General features: G+C 33.8%; 1 protein-coding gene across 4 annotated transcripts in view; it reads right to left on the reverse strand.

Annotated features, from left to right (window-relative positions):
• Window positions 1-21,877, reverse strand: part of LOC109535746 (pleckstrin homology domain-containing family G member 5) — a 122,807-nt gene that overhangs the window by 16,387 nt on the left and 84,543 nt on the right. For all 4 annotated transcript variants that reach the window (XM_019901707.2, XM_019901705.2, XM_019901709.2 and 1 more), the window contains 7 exons: window positions 18,102-18,323; window positions 11,683-11,783; window positions 6,389-6,537; window positions 5,068-5,135; window positions 2,624-2,767; window positions 2,152-2,305; window positions 991-1,085 (listed from right to left, as the gene is read on the reverse strand). In XM_019901707.2, the coding sequence (XP_019757266.1) occupies window positions 991-1,085; window positions 2,152-2,305; window positions 2,624-2,767; window positions 5,068-5,135; window positions 6,389-6,537; window positions 11,683-11,783; window positions 18,102-18,323 (933 nt within the window). The remainder of the gene's footprint in view (window positions 1-990; window positions 1,086-2,151; window positions 2,306-2,623; window positions 2,768-5,067; window positions 5,136-6,388; window positions 6,538-11,682; window positions 11,784-18,101; window positions 18,324-21,877) is intronic.

Consider the following 21,877-nt stretch of genomic DNA (forward strand, 5'->3'; position numbering starts at 1 on the left):
ACTTGTAGAATATAAAATTTGTTTTGTTTTGTTTTCTTAAGGGAATCGAAAGAAGCATTACGAAAAACATTACAAGCTGTTTTAAAGAAAAATTAAGGAAAATGTGAAACATTACAGCAAGCATTTTGCTTCCAGCTCTGAACAGCTGGTTTCCAAAACTTCCAATGTTTCTGTATCTTCATTATTTGAATCGTCATGTAAATGTTTTCTTTTTTTTTAGTTTGCTGCGTCTGCTATTATTAGGCATTCATAAAATTAGGCTTTAATCATTGTTTCTCCAATTTTTCGACTTTGCTTGCATTGACGAACCCAAAACAGTACTTGCTAATATAATTTTTTTATTGATTACCGATATGTTTAAATACAAAGTATTTAAAAAGTGCTTATATTCTTCAGAAAAAGTAAGGATTAATTACCCTACTTGGTACAAAGATAAAATTAAAAAAATATATAAGAAATATAAGATAAAATAATATAAAATTTGATGATTAATAAATTAGAGCAAATGAGGATTTTACCGAATAAAATTCAAATACAAAATAGCCAGACAAATAAAATTCAAGAAATTATGTCTTCCGCGACTACTGCTTGAAGTTGGTTATATTTTGCAGTTTTTTGGCCAAAAACTCATCAGTTTTAATCAATGGCCACAAAAACCCAACGCTTTGGAAAATCATGCTGACACATACATGGTGAGTTTTTTGGGCTTTTCKGCCAATAAATGGAAAATAATTCTWTTMGGAAAAAMAKCTTCARAYSGCKWMAARTTCATCAGTTTCAAAAYTGTTTAGAGCTCTTGCTCTYAAATCAACATCGAGCTTCTAAAAAAATAAGTGGGCATAAAAAAATTATTGAAAAGCGTTAGAGAAAAACTCTGAAACTTTACTAGTTCGAGTTATATTAATAACAASTAATTRAACGTAACGTAAGARAAGTAAGTGAACACTTCAGATAGATAAGGGTGACGAGTTTTCAAACACAAATACTTACATCGGTCACAACTTTCAGCGTTTTAATATAGGCAACTTCCGTTTTTATTAACTCCCACAAAGCCGTCTGCTGCTGCTGTTGTCGATCATTCAGATCTGAAACCAAAGACCTCAAATTTAATCGAATTCACACATTGCATGTCAGAAAAAGAGCACGACCCCTACATGCTCTTAGGCATTCCAACCATCTTATCTGGGAGGCGTCTTCTTGACACGAATCGAAAATTGGAAAAGTGCTTTTATCGGTATTATTGAAAGCTAGCAGGGAAACTTGGCTATCATTTTTATCCACTCTATTGCACTTTAGCGCCATCATTTGCCGAGTGAGATGTTTCTTTTACATATCCATATAAGCAAGTAAGTTACTTAATTCTGGCAGCATTTGCAGAGCGAAACTTGAATACCAGGTAGGAATTCATCCATTAAATGTTGTCCCTGAATTGCAAGCGTTTCAAACGGGATTAAATAGGATTAGCGTCAAGAGCAATAAAGGATGTTGATTAAAATCGTAAAGTCTCTAACATTTCACAGTTGATGCTAAACTTTAACGAATTTAATTGAAACTCTAAAAGCCGGGTACTGACGTTTTATAGTGGTATTTAACTGGTGATAAAAGATCGTATAAAAATAAATTGTTTATTGCTTTTTTTATTCTTGTCTTATTATGACCCCATATTTATTTTCCACCTGTCCAGATTACCTCAGTATGTCTCGGGACCTAACAAAAAGATTCTGGCTGTCTTTACTATCTTTGGTAAGCTTTTGCCAAATTCTTCCCATTTTCCCTTTTTGGCTGCGCTCACCACATCCTTGACCCTTTTTTTGTTTACTTGCATAATTTGCACAACTGAGAAACTCAGAGGCGAAGTCTGTTGCATTGTCATGATGAAAACTTGCTAAAACCTTGTTGCAGTCGCAATTAACTTTCCGATTTTCATTTACTTTGAAACTTCTGTTTGCTATCCTGGTTGGTGTAAAAAGTTTCTTGAATAGTTGACTTCACCTATTAAATGCGCGCAGTTTAGCAGCTGCGACGAGGAAAAACTCGGACATAAATATACAAAACACGCAAGCGAAAGTTGGCGATAGTTGGGACTGTGACACTAATGAAATTTAAGAAGAACTGGAAGCTTGTGAAGAAAAAGTAATTTAAGCTGCTCACCACTGAATTCAGTAATTATATCTTTCCAGTCGTCTTCTAGTTTGTAAAGCGCATCAATGGACTCGCATTGTCCCTGCGAATAGTCGAAGTTCTGCGGAGTTCCCTGCTTGGAATATCGGTCGAGTTGTTCGATAAGAGCTTCGTACTTTGTATCCTGGAACATTGAAAGTTAAACATTTCAATGCAGTTAATAAATTGGCGAATTGTTTTCATTTCTCAAATGCTGTTCGTTGCAATTTTAGTCGGAAGTTTTAGTTATCCAATCAATGCAAGTATGCAACTTGTGGGAATATTTAGTTTTCTGAAAACAACAGAGGTTTAATTGAATTTGATGCAAACTCTGCTAATTTCCACATGGGGAACGTTGCCGTTTTCTCAATTTGTGTCAAGTGAAGTATATGGGGAAAGCTTGCAAATTTCCACAGAGCGATGGTGGTGAAGAGATTTTGAAAGTGGTATTATTTGCACTTACTTTACTGTTTCCGAAAAAGGCGGTTATTCGTTGCTTGATTTGTTTTTTGCTTTGCTCCGATTCGTGAGACGATGGCGTTGAACTGACAACGTTTTGTTCTTCTGTACTTGAGCTGAAAAAACTACTGGTCCTCGGTCGGTAACTCTGAAAATAAATATTCTCTTGGATTATATTATTTTGCAACCCAAAATACCTACTGTAACCTGGTCAATATATTTTTATTTTTTCGCAAATCCACTTCAATTCAATCCAAGAATGGAATAGAGTCAATCAGAGAGAAAGAGCTAAAGTGCATACGCAAAGTGAATATTGTTCATAAAATGTAAAAGCACACACATCTGCGGTGAATAATTTTTGCAAAAAGCACGTTCTTTTCAGCTGGCTGTTCACTAAGCCGCAAATGAAACGATGTTTACCGCGGTTTTCTGGAAAATCGACGGTTTAATTGCAGCAACATGGAATTTATTTCTCCAATTATGGAACAAGTACTGCGAATATTGCTCTATCGACTATTTACGTATTCAAGCGCTTATATTTCTGTGCAATCGGCCACTAAGCTAATATAAATATTCGCTTATATGAAGTGAATATTTTAAAATAAATTTCTGAATTATTGAAATCAATCACCCGTGATTCAAAAACCCTGTTCAGTCATGGTCCAATTGGAGCAAAATTAATTTTCTTTTACTTTCCTCGTTAAATTTTCCGACGAGCTTTTGCCGGACACTTAAATCTCGATTTATTGAACTATAAAAGGTTTTAACGTCCAGGTGCTCAATAAATAACTAGAATGAATTTCGAAATGTGTCTGCGATTAATCGAAACTATAATTCCTTTTAAAACGGATCTTTGCCACAATAAATTCAGTCGTTAATTGTTTAGGCGCTTATTGTTTAGGTGAGTCGTCCAAAGTAGTTTTTCTACTGATTTATTTACTGAAAACGTCCAATTTACTAAAGCAACATTTATCTGATATAAATTTGTTTTAAGTGTTTCGTAAGCAAAGAAACAGGGGTAAAAGCAGACTGGTTTTACATTTTTAATCTACAGAGCTACGTTTCCCTTCCATTGTTTTTGGCTTGAAAGCACATTTTTAAATTATATGACGAATTTATTTGCTGTTGGTTGAATAAATAGGAGAATTTAGGCATTTTAGTCAGTTGAATAAGACTTGCACGAAAATTTTAAATGTATTAGAAAATTACTGAGAAAGTTCGAAGCTTCAAAACTATCCATTCACTGCAAAAAGATGCATGAAAAATTTGTAATTTTCGAGGAAAATTTCGCAAGTTTTAACAATTTTTTATACCGTATATTATACAAAAAATTATTAAAAGCAAAATTAATTTTTGGCTGTAGAAATTGAAGGGGAAAATGYCTCAAATTCTATATCATTTTTTTTTATCACTGGGAAGTGAGGMATCAATGAACTCTTCAATAAACTTAAATATAAACTGAAAATATTTAAACACTTTCTAAGCAATTTAAAAAAGCAAGAAAATGTGCATCAAGTGACKTTTACTTAAAAAAATCATTCTCCAACCCGTTTGCAGTGGTTCTGAGAAACACGTTTTTCACTGGAAAAGTTTTTTCTATACAAGAAATTGYTAATCTAAATTATCCCGAGTAGGAGTTCCTGCCATTTTCCTTCGGTTCATGTGATTAATTGTGCCATTTTATATAGCAGAACAAATGTATTAAATTAACTAAATGGTGGCGGATGAATCTCATTGTGTAAAACCGCTTCAATTGCATTATACAACAAACAGACTGATAAATTAGGCTGTCAGAGTTACAGGTTGAGAGTGGGATTTCCACCGCAACATATGTGACAAATTTAATTCACTCTCAAAACGCTTGCTTGGCAAACATTCCAAATGTGCTCTTTTCCTGCTGAATCGTAAATTTTCCTTGAGATTTGCTCTGTTGCGGCATTCACTGCAGGCACATTTTCAATAAAAGATATACATTTATACCCATCATTTGCTCCTATCGACCGGCTATTTTCATTTCATTGAAAAAAATCACACTTGCAAAGGTTATTTGGAAAATTAGTTTCGCAGAAACGGTGAGAGAGAGTAACCGGCTTCTTTCATTGACTGTTAGAGGAAGAAATTGGTTTCCGTACTAGAGTTTCATGATCTGCACAGATGTATTTTCTACAAGTTTTCAAAATAAATATTGCAATTCACTGACAATTTTCAATTTTCTTTTTTACTCTATTTACTAAAACCATCATTTTTTACCTGCAATTTGTTACAGGCGTATGAAGTTTTCTCTCAAGGTGCAAATGCAGATCGCAACATACAGTATTTATAATGACCAGTCTTGGTATAAATAATCGTAATCTTCAAAATAATTTCTATTTACACTCTTTTGTCCCACTGGATAATTAAGCTAAGTGAATATATTTTTATAAAAGAAGGAAAGGAAAATATACTTACACCTGATTGCTTTCGTGAATGATTGCTGTGGAATGATCCGTGGTATTTTTTATTGCTTGCGTCTTTGGCTGAAAGGAAAAAAAGATAAAGTCAATAGAACAGATACAATCTTGTGCAGACTGCTTGGTTCTGAATCGTTTTTCTTTGCTAGTCGAAACTAGCTGTAACTTAAGCCGGATGGCATAAAACAACTATTCATGACGGCATGAAATATTGCCCTCCAGTCATACTCTAAACAATATAAATTCGATGGAAAACCAAGGGGTGGGTCTAGTTGCTCCAGACAGTGAAATAAAAAGTAACGATTCCAAGCAGGAGTCATCGAATTAAATTGCAATTTACCACTGTTTCTGTCAAGGAGCAGCGATTCGTGCGATTTAATCAACCGAACCGGAGTTTTTAAATAATTCACGGGCCGAAGAAAGTGAACTTCCGCTCGTAAATTTATCTGAAGTGGAAAATGCACAAACTACTGTCCCGTTTCTGGGACGGGAAATAAGGAAATCGCCAACAATATCCATCTAGGAGAGTTATAAATTATCCATGAACTAGACGAAGAAATAGCACGTGGAAGTGTGATATTAGACCACAGTTAGTGTGCGGCTCTCACTATTTTTTTTCTAATCAATTATTTATTAGTAGAAACAGTTATTTTTTTTTGAAATTACTACGTTACAATTTTTTGTTCCCACTTTATTACTTTCTGTTATAATAAAGTGTATTTTATTATTGAAGAATGAGTTAATTTTTCTTCTTGTTGTGGCTCTTGGGTCATTTCTCGCTTTAAATATTTTGTAAATTAATTCATTTTTGTCTAATACTGTTTTCCTTATTTAGTTATAATGGCGGTTTAGTTCGCGCTACAGATTTTCTAGTGTTTGTTACTTTGCTACTTTCTGTTATCGTATTATAAAATATGTTTCACTACTGTAGAAGCGGTTCCTTTTATATTGTGACTCGACTCGACTGACTTGAACGCTTGCTAAAGGATTTTTTTCGAAATTAACTTTCTAGTGTTAAAGCATTAAAATCTGAAGTGCTTAAACTCACATGTCTCAAAAAACCGCTGCTAAAACCTTCCCTGTAAATATTTTTTATTTCTTATTGGAAACATCAGCCATCTATCTACCCAATAAATGGTATATTAAAAAATGAAATCTTTGCAACCTGATTAAATATTTCTGCGTTTTTCTTAAGCAGATTCCTCAGTGTTTAACCACTGTTCATTGCTGATGTTTCCTCTTTGCAACTCTTGCTATACAAACCATATGCACTAATTACTCACTTGGAAAAGCCTGAAAAATCCACAATCGATATTTACCTGTAATCCTAACATGTCGGCCAACAAGATGTGCCGTATCTTGCGAGAAAGGAATGATGGACTCGGAACTGTTCTCTTTATCTTGTAGTCTTGCGTCGCAAATTGATAAATCGATGTTCCTCAATTCGCACAATTTGGTCAGCGACTCACTGCAACAAGCGATTTTTCCATTTCAGAGACCGTTGAATGATTTACAGACTTTTGTAGCGGTCAAAGTAAATGATAAACGGGGCTTATTAAAATAAATGATCGCCGAAATGATAATGATGGTGAAAAACGAACACAGGAATGGCGGGTAAAGGCAAACGGTGTTAGATTCCGCTTTTTGAATCTTTCTGCGATGAAAAGCGGAAAATGAGCCGCTCTATTAGGGTTTAAAAGCTTGCTTTATGCCAGTAATAATACTCTACATTTTTTATATTAATCAGCAAATTGTTTTACTTGCGCAAAATTTGTGAAATTTTTTAATGCTTCAAACCATTAGTGAAACATTAAAATGTGCAAAATGTTGTCTTGGACTAAATATTCTGATTAAGTCTGTTAGGGTTTTCAAGAATTTTCTTTACTTTCCAGCAGGAGAAAACTGTTAGTTTCATATTCTGACATGGCACTCTTGAGGACATAAATTTCCTAAAAAAATTGGAGTCTTTTTAGAGCACATTTTTTTATCACATCGCAGTGTAAACTTCGATAATAATTAATTCTGTCTTTGTGCCAATTATCACTGTATTTATGAATGAGCAGTTTCATCTATACTTATTTAATCAATGGTTAGTACAGACATTACTGGAAAACAACTGTGATTTATTCTAAATACTTCAAAAATACACACTAAAAAAATGAGCTGCAAAGTCCAGTTTAGCTAGTTAGGAAACACTCACTGCCTTCAAGCTTCATGCCAGAACAAAAGGAAAATTTCAAGTAGTCCCCATTTGATATGACAGCACATGTTTTGTCTAAAATTTGTAAAAACTTGCCTATTTTACTGATCGCATTTTTATTTTATGTATAGACACTAATAGCCTTTGTAGATATAAAATAATTAACACATTACGCGGACTCTTTTATCTGTTATCGTAGCGCTTTCATTTATAGTAAATTTTAGCTAAATTGACACTTTTTGCAAACACCAATTTTATCCACGTTATTGCTTTATTTAAATAAAACCACTTCAATTTGTCCATTGAAAATGAATTTCTATAGCGAGCGATTGAATTGCAGCGTTAGCGTGCACATATTTGAACGATTTTTAGAGAATTTTAAGAAGAAATAATATGGTATAAAATGGGCAAAGTTGAATGGAATTTGAAACTCTACTAGTGATTGTTTTCAAAATTTACTTGCGGGTTTTGGCTACTAAAATTTCACAAAAGTATTGCAAAATGCCTTCTCATTGAAAAATTCTTCTTTAAAACCTTTCCTAAAATAGTTTTTATAATATAAACGAATATAAAATTTTTAGTAATAAAACATGTCCTTGTCAGTAAATTCGGTTTATTGAAAAGCACTTTTATGTAACTTTTTAACTCTTTATCGCTTGCAGTTGTGTTTTTAATTTTAAAAAGCATTTTTAATGTTAGATTTCAAAAATAGTCCATGCATATAATTTCTGGCCCGTGAGATTAATCTAGTTCTGTATCGCTTGAGAACATTTCGAGCTTCTAGTCCTTATTGATTAAAATTTTGCTTTCAACTTCAAAAAAACATCTCCCATGAAATGTTGTAAGACTTTCATGCTGATAATTTTCAATGATTTTTAGAAAATTCCCAAGACACCTCAATATTTTAATGTATTTGGCTGCATTTTGGGAGCAAGATGAAAAATGAAAACAAATATTTAAGTTACTGCTAGCAAATGTGTTCTGGGCAAAGTCTTCACCCTGTAAGTGCCTGTCTTTCTTGCGCAGTTAACAAACCAAGAGAGGATTATTCAATATTGCTTCAAAATTCGCATATAAATACTAAAACAGTGACAAATGAAAATGAGAAAGGAGAAATATTAAAAAAAGAATACACAACTTTAGGTAAAAAATTCCCGAATTTACTTCACCTTTAATTACATGAATTGACAAACTACCGTTTCCTGGAACCGGGTCAAGTCTTCTCCAGTTTGCAAAACCGGTTGTCCTGGATATTCTCGGAATTATAGGGGATCAAATGTAAATATCGACGTTTGTTTGCTCTTATTATCCCTGTCGGTATCGATTCAGATAGTGCGACTTGTTTGAGCAATTAAGGTAAATTAGTTGTTGCGTAAAAGGCTTATTTTTAGTTTGGCGAAATTGTTTTGCTTATTTACGTCAGCATTTCTATTTGCTCTTCTGGTGTTTCTTAAAAAATAATTTTAGATTCATTGCTTCATTTATAAATGAACATTTTTCCGAGTGAAACTGAAATAAACATACCCTTATTTAGGATCGATTGAGATAGAAACCGAAATTGTCAGGCTGCTAAACCCTACCAAACTTTGTCCATTAAACTAATGGCCATTTTTTCGCTGATTTCAACATTATGTCCAATCTCAGTGAATATAACATTTCTGAATCATGAATCAGAATATGTGGAAGATTGAAAATAAAGCGATTTGAAACTTAAAGGAAAATTTCCAATCCGACTGAAATAGCCGACTATATTTTAATTTCTTTTGTTAGAGGCAAAAGTAATGATTTCAATCAGCCTTTTCCCAATTATGCGAAAAATTCGGGCCTATGGGAATTTTGCACATTAAAATACCCGGATTATAATATCCTCTTACAACCGTTAAACGTGAATAAATTTCAACACTTCAGTGCTGGCGCAAACGATCCAGCAGATTAAGAGATTAAAATTTTATTGCCAATAAACCGAAATTTCAATCTCTCTTCAGACTACTCTTCATTGTGTCTGCGCCGAACTTTAATTGACATCATTACTAATAGGAGCGATACTAATTGAAATGTATGACTGGATGTTTGATTAGGGAAACTTGCCATTTAGGATCAAAGTAGATTGATTAATCAGAATAGAGGAGCTAGTCTAATTGAATACGCACATCGGACATGTGCGTAGATTTTACCAATAGGCAGTTAAATAACCAAACACAAATTAGCCGCAAGGAAAAGATAGGAATGGTTAGGCCAATATCTTAGAAAGCTTCAACAAGTTGGCCAACAGCCCCTGTATCCATTACAGGTTTTATTACTTTTTCTTGTTTAGTTCCAAAGTAAAAGGAATTTTATGTTAATTCTTCGAATGTTTCCACATTTGTCGGTCATTTGCATTTTATTGCTGATACATTTTGCTGTTGCTTGCTTTGCATATAACTTTTTCTGTTATAAGGTTTATAATGATTTATACCTAATTCATTCTACATTTTTTCTCTCGAAACATTGTGGTGTTTTTATTGAAAATTGTTGTACATTTTTAAATTCCTTTATTAAGAAAGACATTGTACAGTTTATATTAGTAATATTTTGCTAGTATATGAAGTCGATGAACTACTGTTTTAAGTATACGTAATGGACGCCCCCTGAAAAGTGTTAATCAATTTCCAATTAATGCTGGATGTTCTAAGAATTATCTAGCAGTTTTAATGGTCATTTAAATAAAGTGAATGAATGCGAGATAAAATTAGGAAGAACGCAGACAATTATAATCAAAGAACAAAAGAAAACTTTACAATCTTTATTCGATACAGAAATATAAGCAAATAGTCCTGTAGTGAATCAACTGGCAGCCGAATTGTTTGAATTAACTGGTTTTTATATTGATGCCCTGTTTTTATGCGGCAATAAATATTGTGGTTGTAGGATAAATTTCGGATCGAATTTATGACGAATGTAATTCATAAATGACGGCTTTTTCATGGTGGCCATAAATCAACTGCGGTTTTTGCGGATTGCATCAGTTGCATTTTATTTTAACGGTTCAGCTGGAACATTGCATGCATATAAATTAAATACAAAGAACTGGGCCATATGAACGAATTTATATTATTCGATTTGATGTGGAATTTGTGTGTAGCATTTTTATAAAATTTACTGAATTGTTTTGGGAATTTGTGGGTTAAAAGGTGGCTTTCAAATACTGAAAATAGTTGAGATATTTCAAAAAAATTACTTTAAAGCTTTAGCACATTACCAGGCTAATTTTTCAAAATATTTAATGAAATTTTGATTCTTTTTCTAAGAGAGCGATTCATTTCACTGCACAAGATTGGCTTTTTCGCGGTGGGTTAAACTCTGAATAACTCGGGCATTTTTCAAATTCAACATTAAATTCTGTTTGTTTTTTAAACATCGATTATCACAAATGTAAATTCCACAACATTTTGATCAGAAAGAAACTTTAAGCAAACGTTTCGCGGGCCTGTTTTTTGACATAAGTGGATTTTGTAACTTTTATGTAAAAGACGGTAATTAATGTCTGATTATTTAAAAATAATACACAACTTTTGAATTTTTGACGATTTTTTCAAATTGCAGGGGCTTGGAGGAATTATTTTATTTGTCGAAGGAATGAGTTGGTAAATAAAATAGTTATTGGGTGCAATTTTTTTGATATTCAAATTTACCTTCCAGGAATAATAATTTAAGGAACTAAAAAGCTGGAAAAATGTACCTACTGTTATTTTCTACTTCGCGCTCTTATTGCATTTTATTTTCTTTACTGCAATGCTATTACACGATGATTATGTTACTAGTTTTATTATTACTAGTTTTCTGAAATCAAACACCCTTTTGACGACATTATTGATCATGCCGCAGAAAGCAGCATTTTCAGTCCAATAAACTTTGGAATCTATTAAAAAAAAATAGTATTTTCCCCTGATTTTGGGAAAAATTGGAAAAAATTTGCAAAGTTTAGCGAAACTGTACTTATTTTTTTAACTAATTTTAAATAGATTTTTACTCGAACTCACCAGTTCGAAGGTTATTTGAAGGAAAGCGTTCAAAATTTAGCAAAAATTCACTTATTAGTTGAATACATTTCGAAACAATTTTTCCATAAAGGCAGAAAAATAATCCAACTTTCCATTGCCAATCGTTTCCAAATTAAACTTGCAATAGTCGATTTGTTAGTATGTCAATTTGTCTCGACTCGACATCAACTAAATACTGCTAATACTAAGATTTCAGTAAAATATATTTTTTTATCGTAAACTGGAAACATTTTCTAGAACAAGCATTTCAAATTGAAGTTCTTTACCATCCAAGCGGCTGCGATAAAACGCAGCTTCGCTCCATAGGAAAAAGGGCTTTAACAATGGCCCTTTTAACACGTGAAGACATTTCCGTGAAAGTAAAATTACTTACTGTAAAGTGATTCCCCTTTGGGCAGGAAAGAACAACTCATTATCCCAAGTGGACTCGTCGCCGACCTCAAAGTTCACGCTGAAACATTCGCTGCTCGATTTCTATAACAAAAGAAAAAAAAACTTTAGGATTTTCCCTGGATTACTGTTACCCTAAATGGGATCAATTCGGACGTTGCGTGACATTTTCCGAGACTTTCTAAGCTGGACTTTGTGATGATAGCGACCTTCCTGCTGCTACAGTGAATTTAATCGAGTTTAAAATGCAGGAAACTGGGACTTTCGCTCAAATCTCTGTCACATCTGGCCATCTTAAAAAAATGCTTCAGTTGACAAGAAATCATAAAAATCGTAAATGTCTTTTTGGGGAATAATATCCAATTTATTAAAGTGGAATGTATCAGATTTACTGGATGCTTTGGAGAACTTTTCGAAGTTTAATAGGCTAAAACACAAGTGCAAATTTAAAATTCCTGTTCCTTTAAGGGTGCCTCTCAACTGAATATTAAATGAAAATACCGTCAAAGTTACAACTTCTAATAAACAATGCATTACCTTTAAGTTGGTAAAAAGCAAACACCTATCGTGGACTACATCTCAACACGCAGCCATTTCGTTAAATATTAATCGGGATTTGGCTGGAATTTTATAAAAGTTTAAACATTTTCCTTTTGCAAGTAAATGGGCTTATTCAGGAGATAGCTGCTTTCGTTTCAGGGTAATTTATTAAATTCGCTAGCAAATTGATTTAGTCACAGCCCAAAAGCGATTTGTTACGGATTAGTTCAATTTTCCGATTCAGCTTGCCGATTAAGGGATTGTTGTTAATATTGAGTGCTCATGGAAATGGCTGGTGGAACTGACGAAGTGTTTTTCCAAGAAAATCATAGAAAAATGCTGGATGGTACGTATGGTAGTTTGTGATCTGCGTAAATAAGTATGGATGAAACAGGTAACTTTTTCACACTTTTAGTGGTCGCAAAAGTTTAATTGTTTTGATCCGCTCAGTTTTATTTATGTACATAACTATAAAGACGACTTGGGTATCAGCGTTTGGGCTGATGGGAAAATTAGGGAATGCACACCCACTTCACTTGGGAAGTTAGTCAATTTTAAATATTACTCCTAGTTTCCCTACTGGTAGTGCAAAGTTCAGGACATGATGGTTTATGTAAACGGCGCTGCTTTAACAACGGCAATAACAAGGAAAGTTTCAGCCCTTTGGTTTGAAGAGAATTAGTTTCCAAATGAGCACCTTTCCTCCGACATGCGCTCAATTTTCTAGTATCTGGAACAAGTTGTGTCAATTTCAACACGAAATTGTTCAAGGGATATTTCGTTAAATTTTTTTTTAAAGCTGACAAACCTAAACCATATTTTTGACTTGCTTAATTTATAAAATCCAAACAAACTGAATTCAACTGGGTTGGTTATGGACTCGTTAACTTAAAGTGAACATGCAAAATCTATAAAAGTGCAGAAAAAATAAATGTTTATATCGCTAGTGCTGGTAATTGAAATTATTCAGAAATGAACCTTGAGAGAATCCAACAAAAGTAGTACATTTTTGGAATTTTCCAAAACTGAGAACACAAACTGAAAATTTCTTCGGTCAGATGCTCCTGAATAAAACGCAAATGTCTCTAGCATGCCCACTTTTCGAGAATTGCGTTAGAAGAAAGTTAATCCTGACCAAATTTGCAGCTTTTTTGTAAAGTTGCAAATTTTACAATAATATTATAAAACCTAAACTTCTGAGCTTTGGTTCGATGCACTCAAAAAATAGTTCGTATGCAGTAATTGAGCAAATTCATAATAATTTTAATTATAAAACAAAGCTACTACTATAATCATATAAAAATACATAAAGCCAGAATGAATAATTTGAACATTTCCAATACAATCAGTCGAATTAGAAGCATATCTGTTCCCTGCAGGATAATTAACAGGCTGTTGGGTATTGGAACCGTGTATATAAATCATAACCGACATAATATCGCATAATGTGCGACGAAAATTGACATTGTAGGAATAGTGTTAAACAGAAGTTTACACAGAATAGAGTTCCAGGCCATTGTATGACTTCGCATAATTTACAAAGCTGAATCGAAAATGCCAGAGAATCAGTCAATAAACATGTATGAAATGAATCCAATTGATTTCATTCTGTATTCGAAGTATTACATGGTAATAATGCTTCTGCTTTTCATCGGCAATCTGACCAGATTATTCAAGCAATTCAATCAGGTGTGCTTCATTCGAAACGATTTTTTCTCAAATTCTGGATAAATTTCAATCTACTCTAAAGTCCAATCTGTAAACAGACGCTTTTTATAGTCAAGCATCTTCACATCCTGAGGCCGCACAATTTTATACGAATGTAAACCAAAGTCTCCGCAGAATTCCCCAAGGTGGCGGAGTCGACAAATTCAAAATTTTCAAATTTTCCTTGTGCAAATACGCTTTTTCAAACGATTTATCCTACAGGTTTATGTCTTCCTTACCTACTTGAGGTTAGTGCAACTACATAACAGAATATTGTCTTGTATCTGTTACTTATGTAAAAATACGTTGACCTGAATATGAATGTTTATCGTTCTCCTTTCTATCTTCTATTCTTGAAAAATCCTTGTCCTCTTCAAATAAACATACAATGAACCACATTCGAAAAGTGGCTGATCTTATCCAAACGTCCAAAAATCTTGTAACTTGAATAGATGATGAATTTTTGTTTCTTTTACTCAAATCATAGTAAATTTAAGTGGACCCCTAAAGTAATTGATGACTGAAGATGGCACGCATCGCAGATATATTTTTCCTTCTCCATTACAAGCCTCCATTAGAGCACAAAATTCACTTTTAAAACAGGGCAAATACTTGATTTTCCACGATCATTAGCATGACATTGAGTAATGCGGCACCTTCTCCAAGAAGGCAATGGGGAGATTCGCGTGCCTGTGCCATACTTTACAAAATTGATTTCCTATTTTCAGGGCGCTGCATTGTTGTGTAAAGTAGAAGCAATGTTGGCAGTGAAATGGAATTTAATGCTAAAGTTGACTCGGATGCGTTCAATCATAGTTTCAAGCCAAGTACCTACTAATACAATAGCGTCAATGAGGAAGTAACAAACTCTTGCAAAGTGCAACCAAATAGAATTTAAAATTTTCGAAACTAGTAAAACGGCAAAAGTCTTTATGCACCAAAAATCTTATAGTTTTGAAGCTGGTTTGGTGAAATTCACTTAACTTGCGTATTGATCTCAAAATTTTGCTTTATTTGGCTGAAATGAAATTTCAACAGCAAGTTTTCCTTGAATTTTCCGAAAAATGTGCAACATTTATCAAGTTCTCCCCAAACGTTTCTCGCTTACGCAAGTTTGAAATTTTCAGTTTTGTTTTATTTCTGGCACTTTAAACTTAGTAGATATATTATAATATCAAAAAACTGCTAGTGAATCTGGACACAATTAAAATTCCAAAAAATTATAGAAACTTTTTTTACCCAAAAATTTGTCTTTTTCAAAAACTTTTTCTATCGTAGATTTTCTATGCAATAAAACGATTTAAAAAAATATATCTCTTCTATCGCAGGCAGATTAAAAAGGTGACTAAGATCCATATGCGAAAGTTACACATTTTTCTCATCTAGAAGACACCTTTATTTTTAAGTGCAACATAAATTCGGCGAAATCCGAAAATTTATATCTGAGACAGTTGTAGCATCAAAAAAAGTTTATAGACTAAACCCGCATGGACAAGATATTTCTAGAAGAAAAAGTGTTTAAGATATAAGACTTCTAAAAATACAAGAAACGCTCAAACAATAGAAAATTTTTTTTTTAAAGTAAAACCACAATTCGCTTAGTTGTGCAAATAAATACGAAATTCCTTAAGGACCTCCTAAGTGGCATCAAAGAACTGAAGGGCTTTAGAACTTTACGTGCGCCTTTAGAGCTTTACTCTAATATGGGATTTGTGGATTGCTCACTTTTGCTTTAAAAGATTCACATATTTCACGCGTTTTCTATTGAACGAATGAACTCAGTTTATCCTGTTGTGTCGTACGATTGGAAAAAATCCAAACAGCTTATAAAAAAAACTGCCAACATAAATCAAATTGATCTTTTTCATGCTTGGCAGCCAGTTCGAGTGTTAAATTAAGCAGCCGGCAAATTTTCCAAGTTTTAATTAGCAAATTGCCCATCCGTCTTTAGGTCTGTCCGTTCGTTTCGTGAAAAAAATCTAAATACAAAGAACAAGCAAACAAAGCCCTCATCGAATTTGCTTTCAGCAGACGTCCAAAGCTAATTACCTAAAGATAGAATGCGTTAAATTTCACCAACTTCGCAACAGTTAATTCTATACAGTTACAGTTGCTCTCGTCCAAATAAAGCTGCAATTTTCTATCCGAAGTTTTAGCTACAGTTCTTGTTACACAGGCTGAATCATATTCATAAAATTAAAGGAATTGTAGATAAACTGAAAAAAATATATAATAAACTAATAGTAGCAATGAAATGTGATTTTATAATTAATAGTTCTTTGACCGGTAATTTGGTGAATTGATGATAAAATTATTAGTCGAATAATCGAACGGAAAAAAATCGGCACTGGGAATGCATGTTTTTTCGAAGGATTTAAAGACTACACAACCATAAATTAATTTACTTTTCGTCAAGAAATAGAGAGCTAAAGAAACAATAAATTCCTCAGTATAAAAGTGTAGAGTAATAAAATGAAAAGGCAAAAAAGAAGAGAGGATAAAAATGCATAAATGCAAGCTACCATTAATTAATCATATTCGTATGCATTATCACGTTCCAGATAAAATGTGAGAATGTGTTTGGAATGTTTAATTATGCATCCTCTTAAGTGAGAAATAAAATCTGCCGATTTATAAACACACATTTCTGACGTTGTTCCGTAGCTGAAAACCTTTCCTGCAGTTGCACTTTTCGTTTTAATCAGTGAAAATTTAATTATTTGAAAGCAGTAAAATTGAAATAAACATGCAACTGGCCGCTAAATTCATAAACCAGGGGCTAATTAATTCAATGAAATTTAACTCGCCAAACTTTCCTCGCTCCATGTAACTGTATAAGTGACACCTGAACACACTGTTGTACGGCTAAACTTCTGTTAAGCATTACAGCATTGTTATTATACCCAAGAGTGAATGGGATTAAGTCACTCATTAGACGGCATATGATAATGGGGGAGTTGGATGTAGTGAATGTGACTGGAATTCTGGATTTATTACAGTGCAGTAGCCGGAAAATTATTTACTTTCTAACCAAGTTTTAATACGAAAACTGGTTAGTTTTGGAGGCGTTGATGAAAATACGTTAATCCGGAAGTTTCGCCCTCAGAGGTGTTTTTCGCCAAAGCTTACTGCTCGACCAGTCCAACATAAAATTATTTTCGTAATCAGTATTTTCTGGCATTTGCTTCATGTTGTAAGTATTCATAATTTTTCACAACAGTGGAAACAGTCGAAAGCAGCAGATCAATTTATATGCCATCAAGAGGCGTATTTATTGTGCTCCCAATTGCCAACTAGAGCTAACTGCAGATCGGCAACTTTTGCAATCATCAATCCTCTGCCCGCCCATTTTCAGTGGAAAAGTTTCACTTTGTCCAAGTTCCCGAAACTGTAAAATATGACTATCGAAACATTCCATAACTGGCAAAGTATTCGGCATTAGACCATTTCGCCTCAAATCCAGACGGATCGGATTGAATCTGCATGTTTGCTGAACCAGCTGCTCTCTTCTCATTTTATTTGTTTGAATCCAACCACTGACATCTTACGAGTTTCTGGCTGGAAGCACTTTAGGTAAACCTGAGATTATGTAAATTGTCTTCGGGCTAAGCAGTACGGAATGTTATGGCAATAACAGTTCAAAAGCGTCGTTTCGGGCTCCTTCCTCGCACTCAGCGATAGCTTCAATGGCCAGGAAAAGTCTAGAAAAATGTGGATTTTTGGCTTTTAAAGGAGGATCAGCCGACAGTTTTCATAGGCCAATTAAGCAAGCAAGGTAGTATCAACGGGGAAAAAATCACGTTGTTCATCCAGCTGGAAGATATTAGTGAAGCTTTTATTTCCGCCAGTTTTCTCATTTGTTTAGCTGATGTCTGTTAATTTAAATAAAAAAAACTGGTTTGTTTTCATTTTGAATTACGGACGCCAAAGTTGGATGCATCCTAGTAGATTAAATATTTACATTCGATTAAAGTTTTCTTGTTTCAACAACTTTCTAGACATTCTTCATTGAAGCTTTATGTTCCATTGCTTCGCACACTTGGAACTATGGGCCACAATTTTTCACGAAAATACTCGATACATTTTAAACACTTTCTGTATTAACCCGAACATTTTCTTCCGCTTCAATCATTTGAAAATTTTATTTGCCCTTACCTGTGATCGGCTTAGCATATGTTTTCTGGCTGCTGAATAAGCTTGTGTCGGTCTTGGAGGTGGCTCTTGCGATTCAGCACCACATGGAATTGCTGGAGGCGGAAGAAGCGGCTTTGTACAATCTGGTTCGGATCTGGAGTCCTTCAGGGCGGCGTCTGTAGGCGCTACCACAGATTGGCGCATCTCCAAAGAGTCCAAATGGTTCAGACTTCTGGATCGGACCTGCAAAATCGATAAGATTAACGTTACTAAACAGACATTAGAGGACTTGATTAAACCTAGGAAATATTTGTGTTTGTCAAACATGCATAAAGTTTACCTTTCTTGGTGGAGGCTTTACATGTTTTTTTTGCAAAAACAATAATTTTTCTGAGAAAATAAACGTAAAGCTGCTGAAGCTGAACCGCTGTTTGCTAAATTTATAGAAACAAGGACTAGAACCAGTCGTGGAAACCGATTTGAAGATTTTGCTTTATGAAACTCGCGATTCTTCTTAGCAATGAAAACTAACGTTGTGAACTAAGATTATGAAGTGAAGTTGAGCATTTACGTGATAAATCATCTAATTGGACGAAGAAAGTGTTCGGACTGTTATCTAAGTTTTCACATCTTTATTGGCACCTTGACCACATTGAGTTCAAATCAAACACCTCCATAGCAATGAGAGAAAGAAAATTTAAAATTTAGAGACTTTTAATTCAAAAGAGCGCATTTCAGTACTTGCCAAAACTCAAAGAGAAAAATCATGCAACGACTCCTAAACTAAAACAGTTAAAATCCAGGATTTTCTATACGATTTAAGCAACATAACGGCTCATTCTTCCAACTGTGTTTATGACGTTTTAAATAAAATATCTTCTAAATTATTTTAACCCGAAACAAAGTCACTACTCGGAAATAATCTTGGATTTCAAATATCCATCAACTTGTGTTGCGTCTTATGGTTTTCCATTTCAAACACATTTCCATTCTCTCGTTCTGATGGATACAGATAACGGGTTTCCAAGAATGACTGTCGGAGAAATATTCCTGTTTACCCGAATTCGCAAAAATATTTTACACGAAAAATATCACTAGCTTGTGAAGCATGGAAATGCAAACTTAATATGGAAATATAATATTTTTTGATATCCAGGGTTTCAGATTAGGGAAAATGTAAAAATAGCTTTTTTTCTGGAAGATCCACACGTGCATAACGAGCGTAAAGAAACATTGTAGTAGGGTCTTTTGGGTTTTTTCCACCTTTTCCTAATGTTTATACTTGGGCGGGTAAAAAAATGGGTGAATAAATTACATGGGAAAAATTATACAAATCAGCTAAAAACACGGAAAAAAGGTTACGACATTTTTCAAAGTCTAAGTAGGTACTTCAAGCTCTGCTGAGCAACTAAAAAAACTACTGTTCCTTTCAAATTAAGACTGATGATGCGGGTTAGATACGTGACTGTCAAAAAGTGAGTGATTACGGTCGACATATTCCCTATACAGGTGCGAGCTTCTCTCCTTCACACTTTAACTCCAGAAGCTACAGCGTTTATCAGTCTATTCTGTAACCATCTCGCTCAAATGAGATTTTTTCAGGCCTCGAATATACACATAAGTGTGTGCTTTTTTTAATTAAGATTATCAGCAATTTTCTAAAATTTAAGTGCGATTTTAATAGCTTATTTACATACCTACGCACAAGCTACACTGAGAATATTTCGCTTCGCTATGTGCATTAAAATTTGCTGAATTTTCCGCTAACTTTTCCAACACCGACGAATTCTTTTAGTTAAATATGTGAAAACTTAATGACTGAAAGAGATCTTTTCTATATTGATTGATGTTTCTCTTAATGATCGAGAAAAATGTTGCACAACTGTTAATAGCAGAATTTCCTATGGCCTACAAACGACTTATATAAAACTTTGGGATACTTTATCTCAAATTCAAGGGAGTTAAGTAGATGAATGTATACAAGAAGGTCTTAACGACAAACTTTAATTCTTTAATTTGTTCTACACCATTTCGTTTTAATTTTATGCCCCTATATCTGGTTTGTTTGCTTGCTCAATTGCTTTTCTCTCAGGGTTCCTGATGTTACAAATAAAAATCAAGCTGAAACTACATGAATTTTCACAATCATATTTTGTCTTGTAAATCCCCAAAATTTTTTTTTGTTTTACTTATATTTTTTTTTGGATGAAGCAAGTGGAGATATATTAATGCAGGAATATAATACAAAGTAAAGCAGAACTGGCCCATAAAAGTTAAACCAATGAATAATAAGTCACTGAAAATTTACATTTTTAAATGCTCACAACAAAAAAATCTTCAAAAACAATAAATTCCTTCCGTAGTAGAAGTAGGGAGTGAACTTATTTTAGAACGTTGCGATTTAAATAAATAAATAAAAAACATTACGTGTGTTGTTTAGCAAATTTTTTATTTTACATTATCGTTTGCCGTTCCATTCTCTGATCCACACTGATTGAGTTTTTAATTCTCTTTTGAGATTCGAAATTTCCTATTTAATTTTATTAGCTCATATACACAGATAGCTAATTACTGGATGTTTTTTCATATTTATCTACCGATCGGTTCTCTGCATTTTCGTTCTGTATTGATTCGTTATGAGCAATTCACAAATTTAACAAATGCAGAGTCGGCTAAAAATAATAAAATTAGAAAATAAAAAACAAACTCAAAAAGGTTCTAGTTTTATTTGTCTTATTTCAAACATTTTTCTTTGTCATTTCATTTCATCAATTACATTCAGAATTTCGAATAAACCTATACTTTGAGAGTCTATAAAGTACAGAAGTAAATGCAAAAAAATAAAACACGTTTATCTCTGTTGTTGGAATTAGTCTCACATAATTCTCATGGAGCGCGCCGCAAATAAAAGTGAATTATTAATAGATTCAAATTAAGCCGTGAAGGTGCCAAATCGAACAACCCCTGATGATGCAAGCCACTCGTGTTTGCGAAACGTCAGGAATGATTTCAAACCTAACTGACTTGGTAATCTTTGGTTTGTTTAGTAACCAAGCAATAAGTAATAAAAATGCAGATTTTGGAAACAACTTCAACATCCCGCCAATGCACTTGAAACAACAAAACCGCAATAACCGAAACTGAAAATGATTGTTTTGCAGTCGACATCACTAGTCAGTTGAATGGCACTGAAACAGTTGATTCACCCCTTTCAATTGTGCAAAATACCCGGGCTCGAAGAAATATGACAATAAACGCGGCCAAGTTGAAATCGAACAGTGAACTTTGGATCGCGTGACATTTAAAATTATCCATAAATAACGCGATTTTGCTGTGCCAGGGGATGAAATGTCAAGATCGGGCAAGAATTCCTCCATAAAGCTGAATTTATTTTCAAAGAGGTGTAGTTACGTCGGGCCGTTATTTGAAAGGCAAAGTTCAGGCAACTACGAGTTAATTACAAATGGATTCTTTCGAATTTTTAAAATGCTCGTGTTTAATCTTCGGGGGTTTTTTTTTGTAATTTATTTCGGGCTTCAATAAGTAACCAAAAGAACAATGTTACAGTAGGTAAAAAGGATACGAGCTTAATAAGGGATCTTTCGGGGAAAGCTTAATGGCTGCCTAGCCCTTAAATGGGGGAGAGGATGCGATGAATTACCCCGTCGTCTACTATTAAGAAGCAAAGACGGAGAGAGAATAGAGATATATGTGACAAGACGATACCTGTCTTGCCACCTGGAAACTGGGAACAGCTTAATAAATAATTCAGATTTATGCTCGAGCAAATTTCATGG

The sequence above is a fragment of the Dendroctonus ponderosae genome, unplaced genomic scaffold (genome assembly GCF_020466585.1).
Source record: "Dendroctonus ponderosae isolate FM_Combo_2020 unplaced genomic scaffold, Dpon_F_20191213v2 Dpon_F_20191213_3, whole genome shotgun sequence".
In the NCBI taxonomy this organism is placed as follows: Eukaryota; Metazoa; Arthropoda; class Insecta; order Coleoptera; family Curculionidae; genus Dendroctonus; species Dendroctonus ponderosae.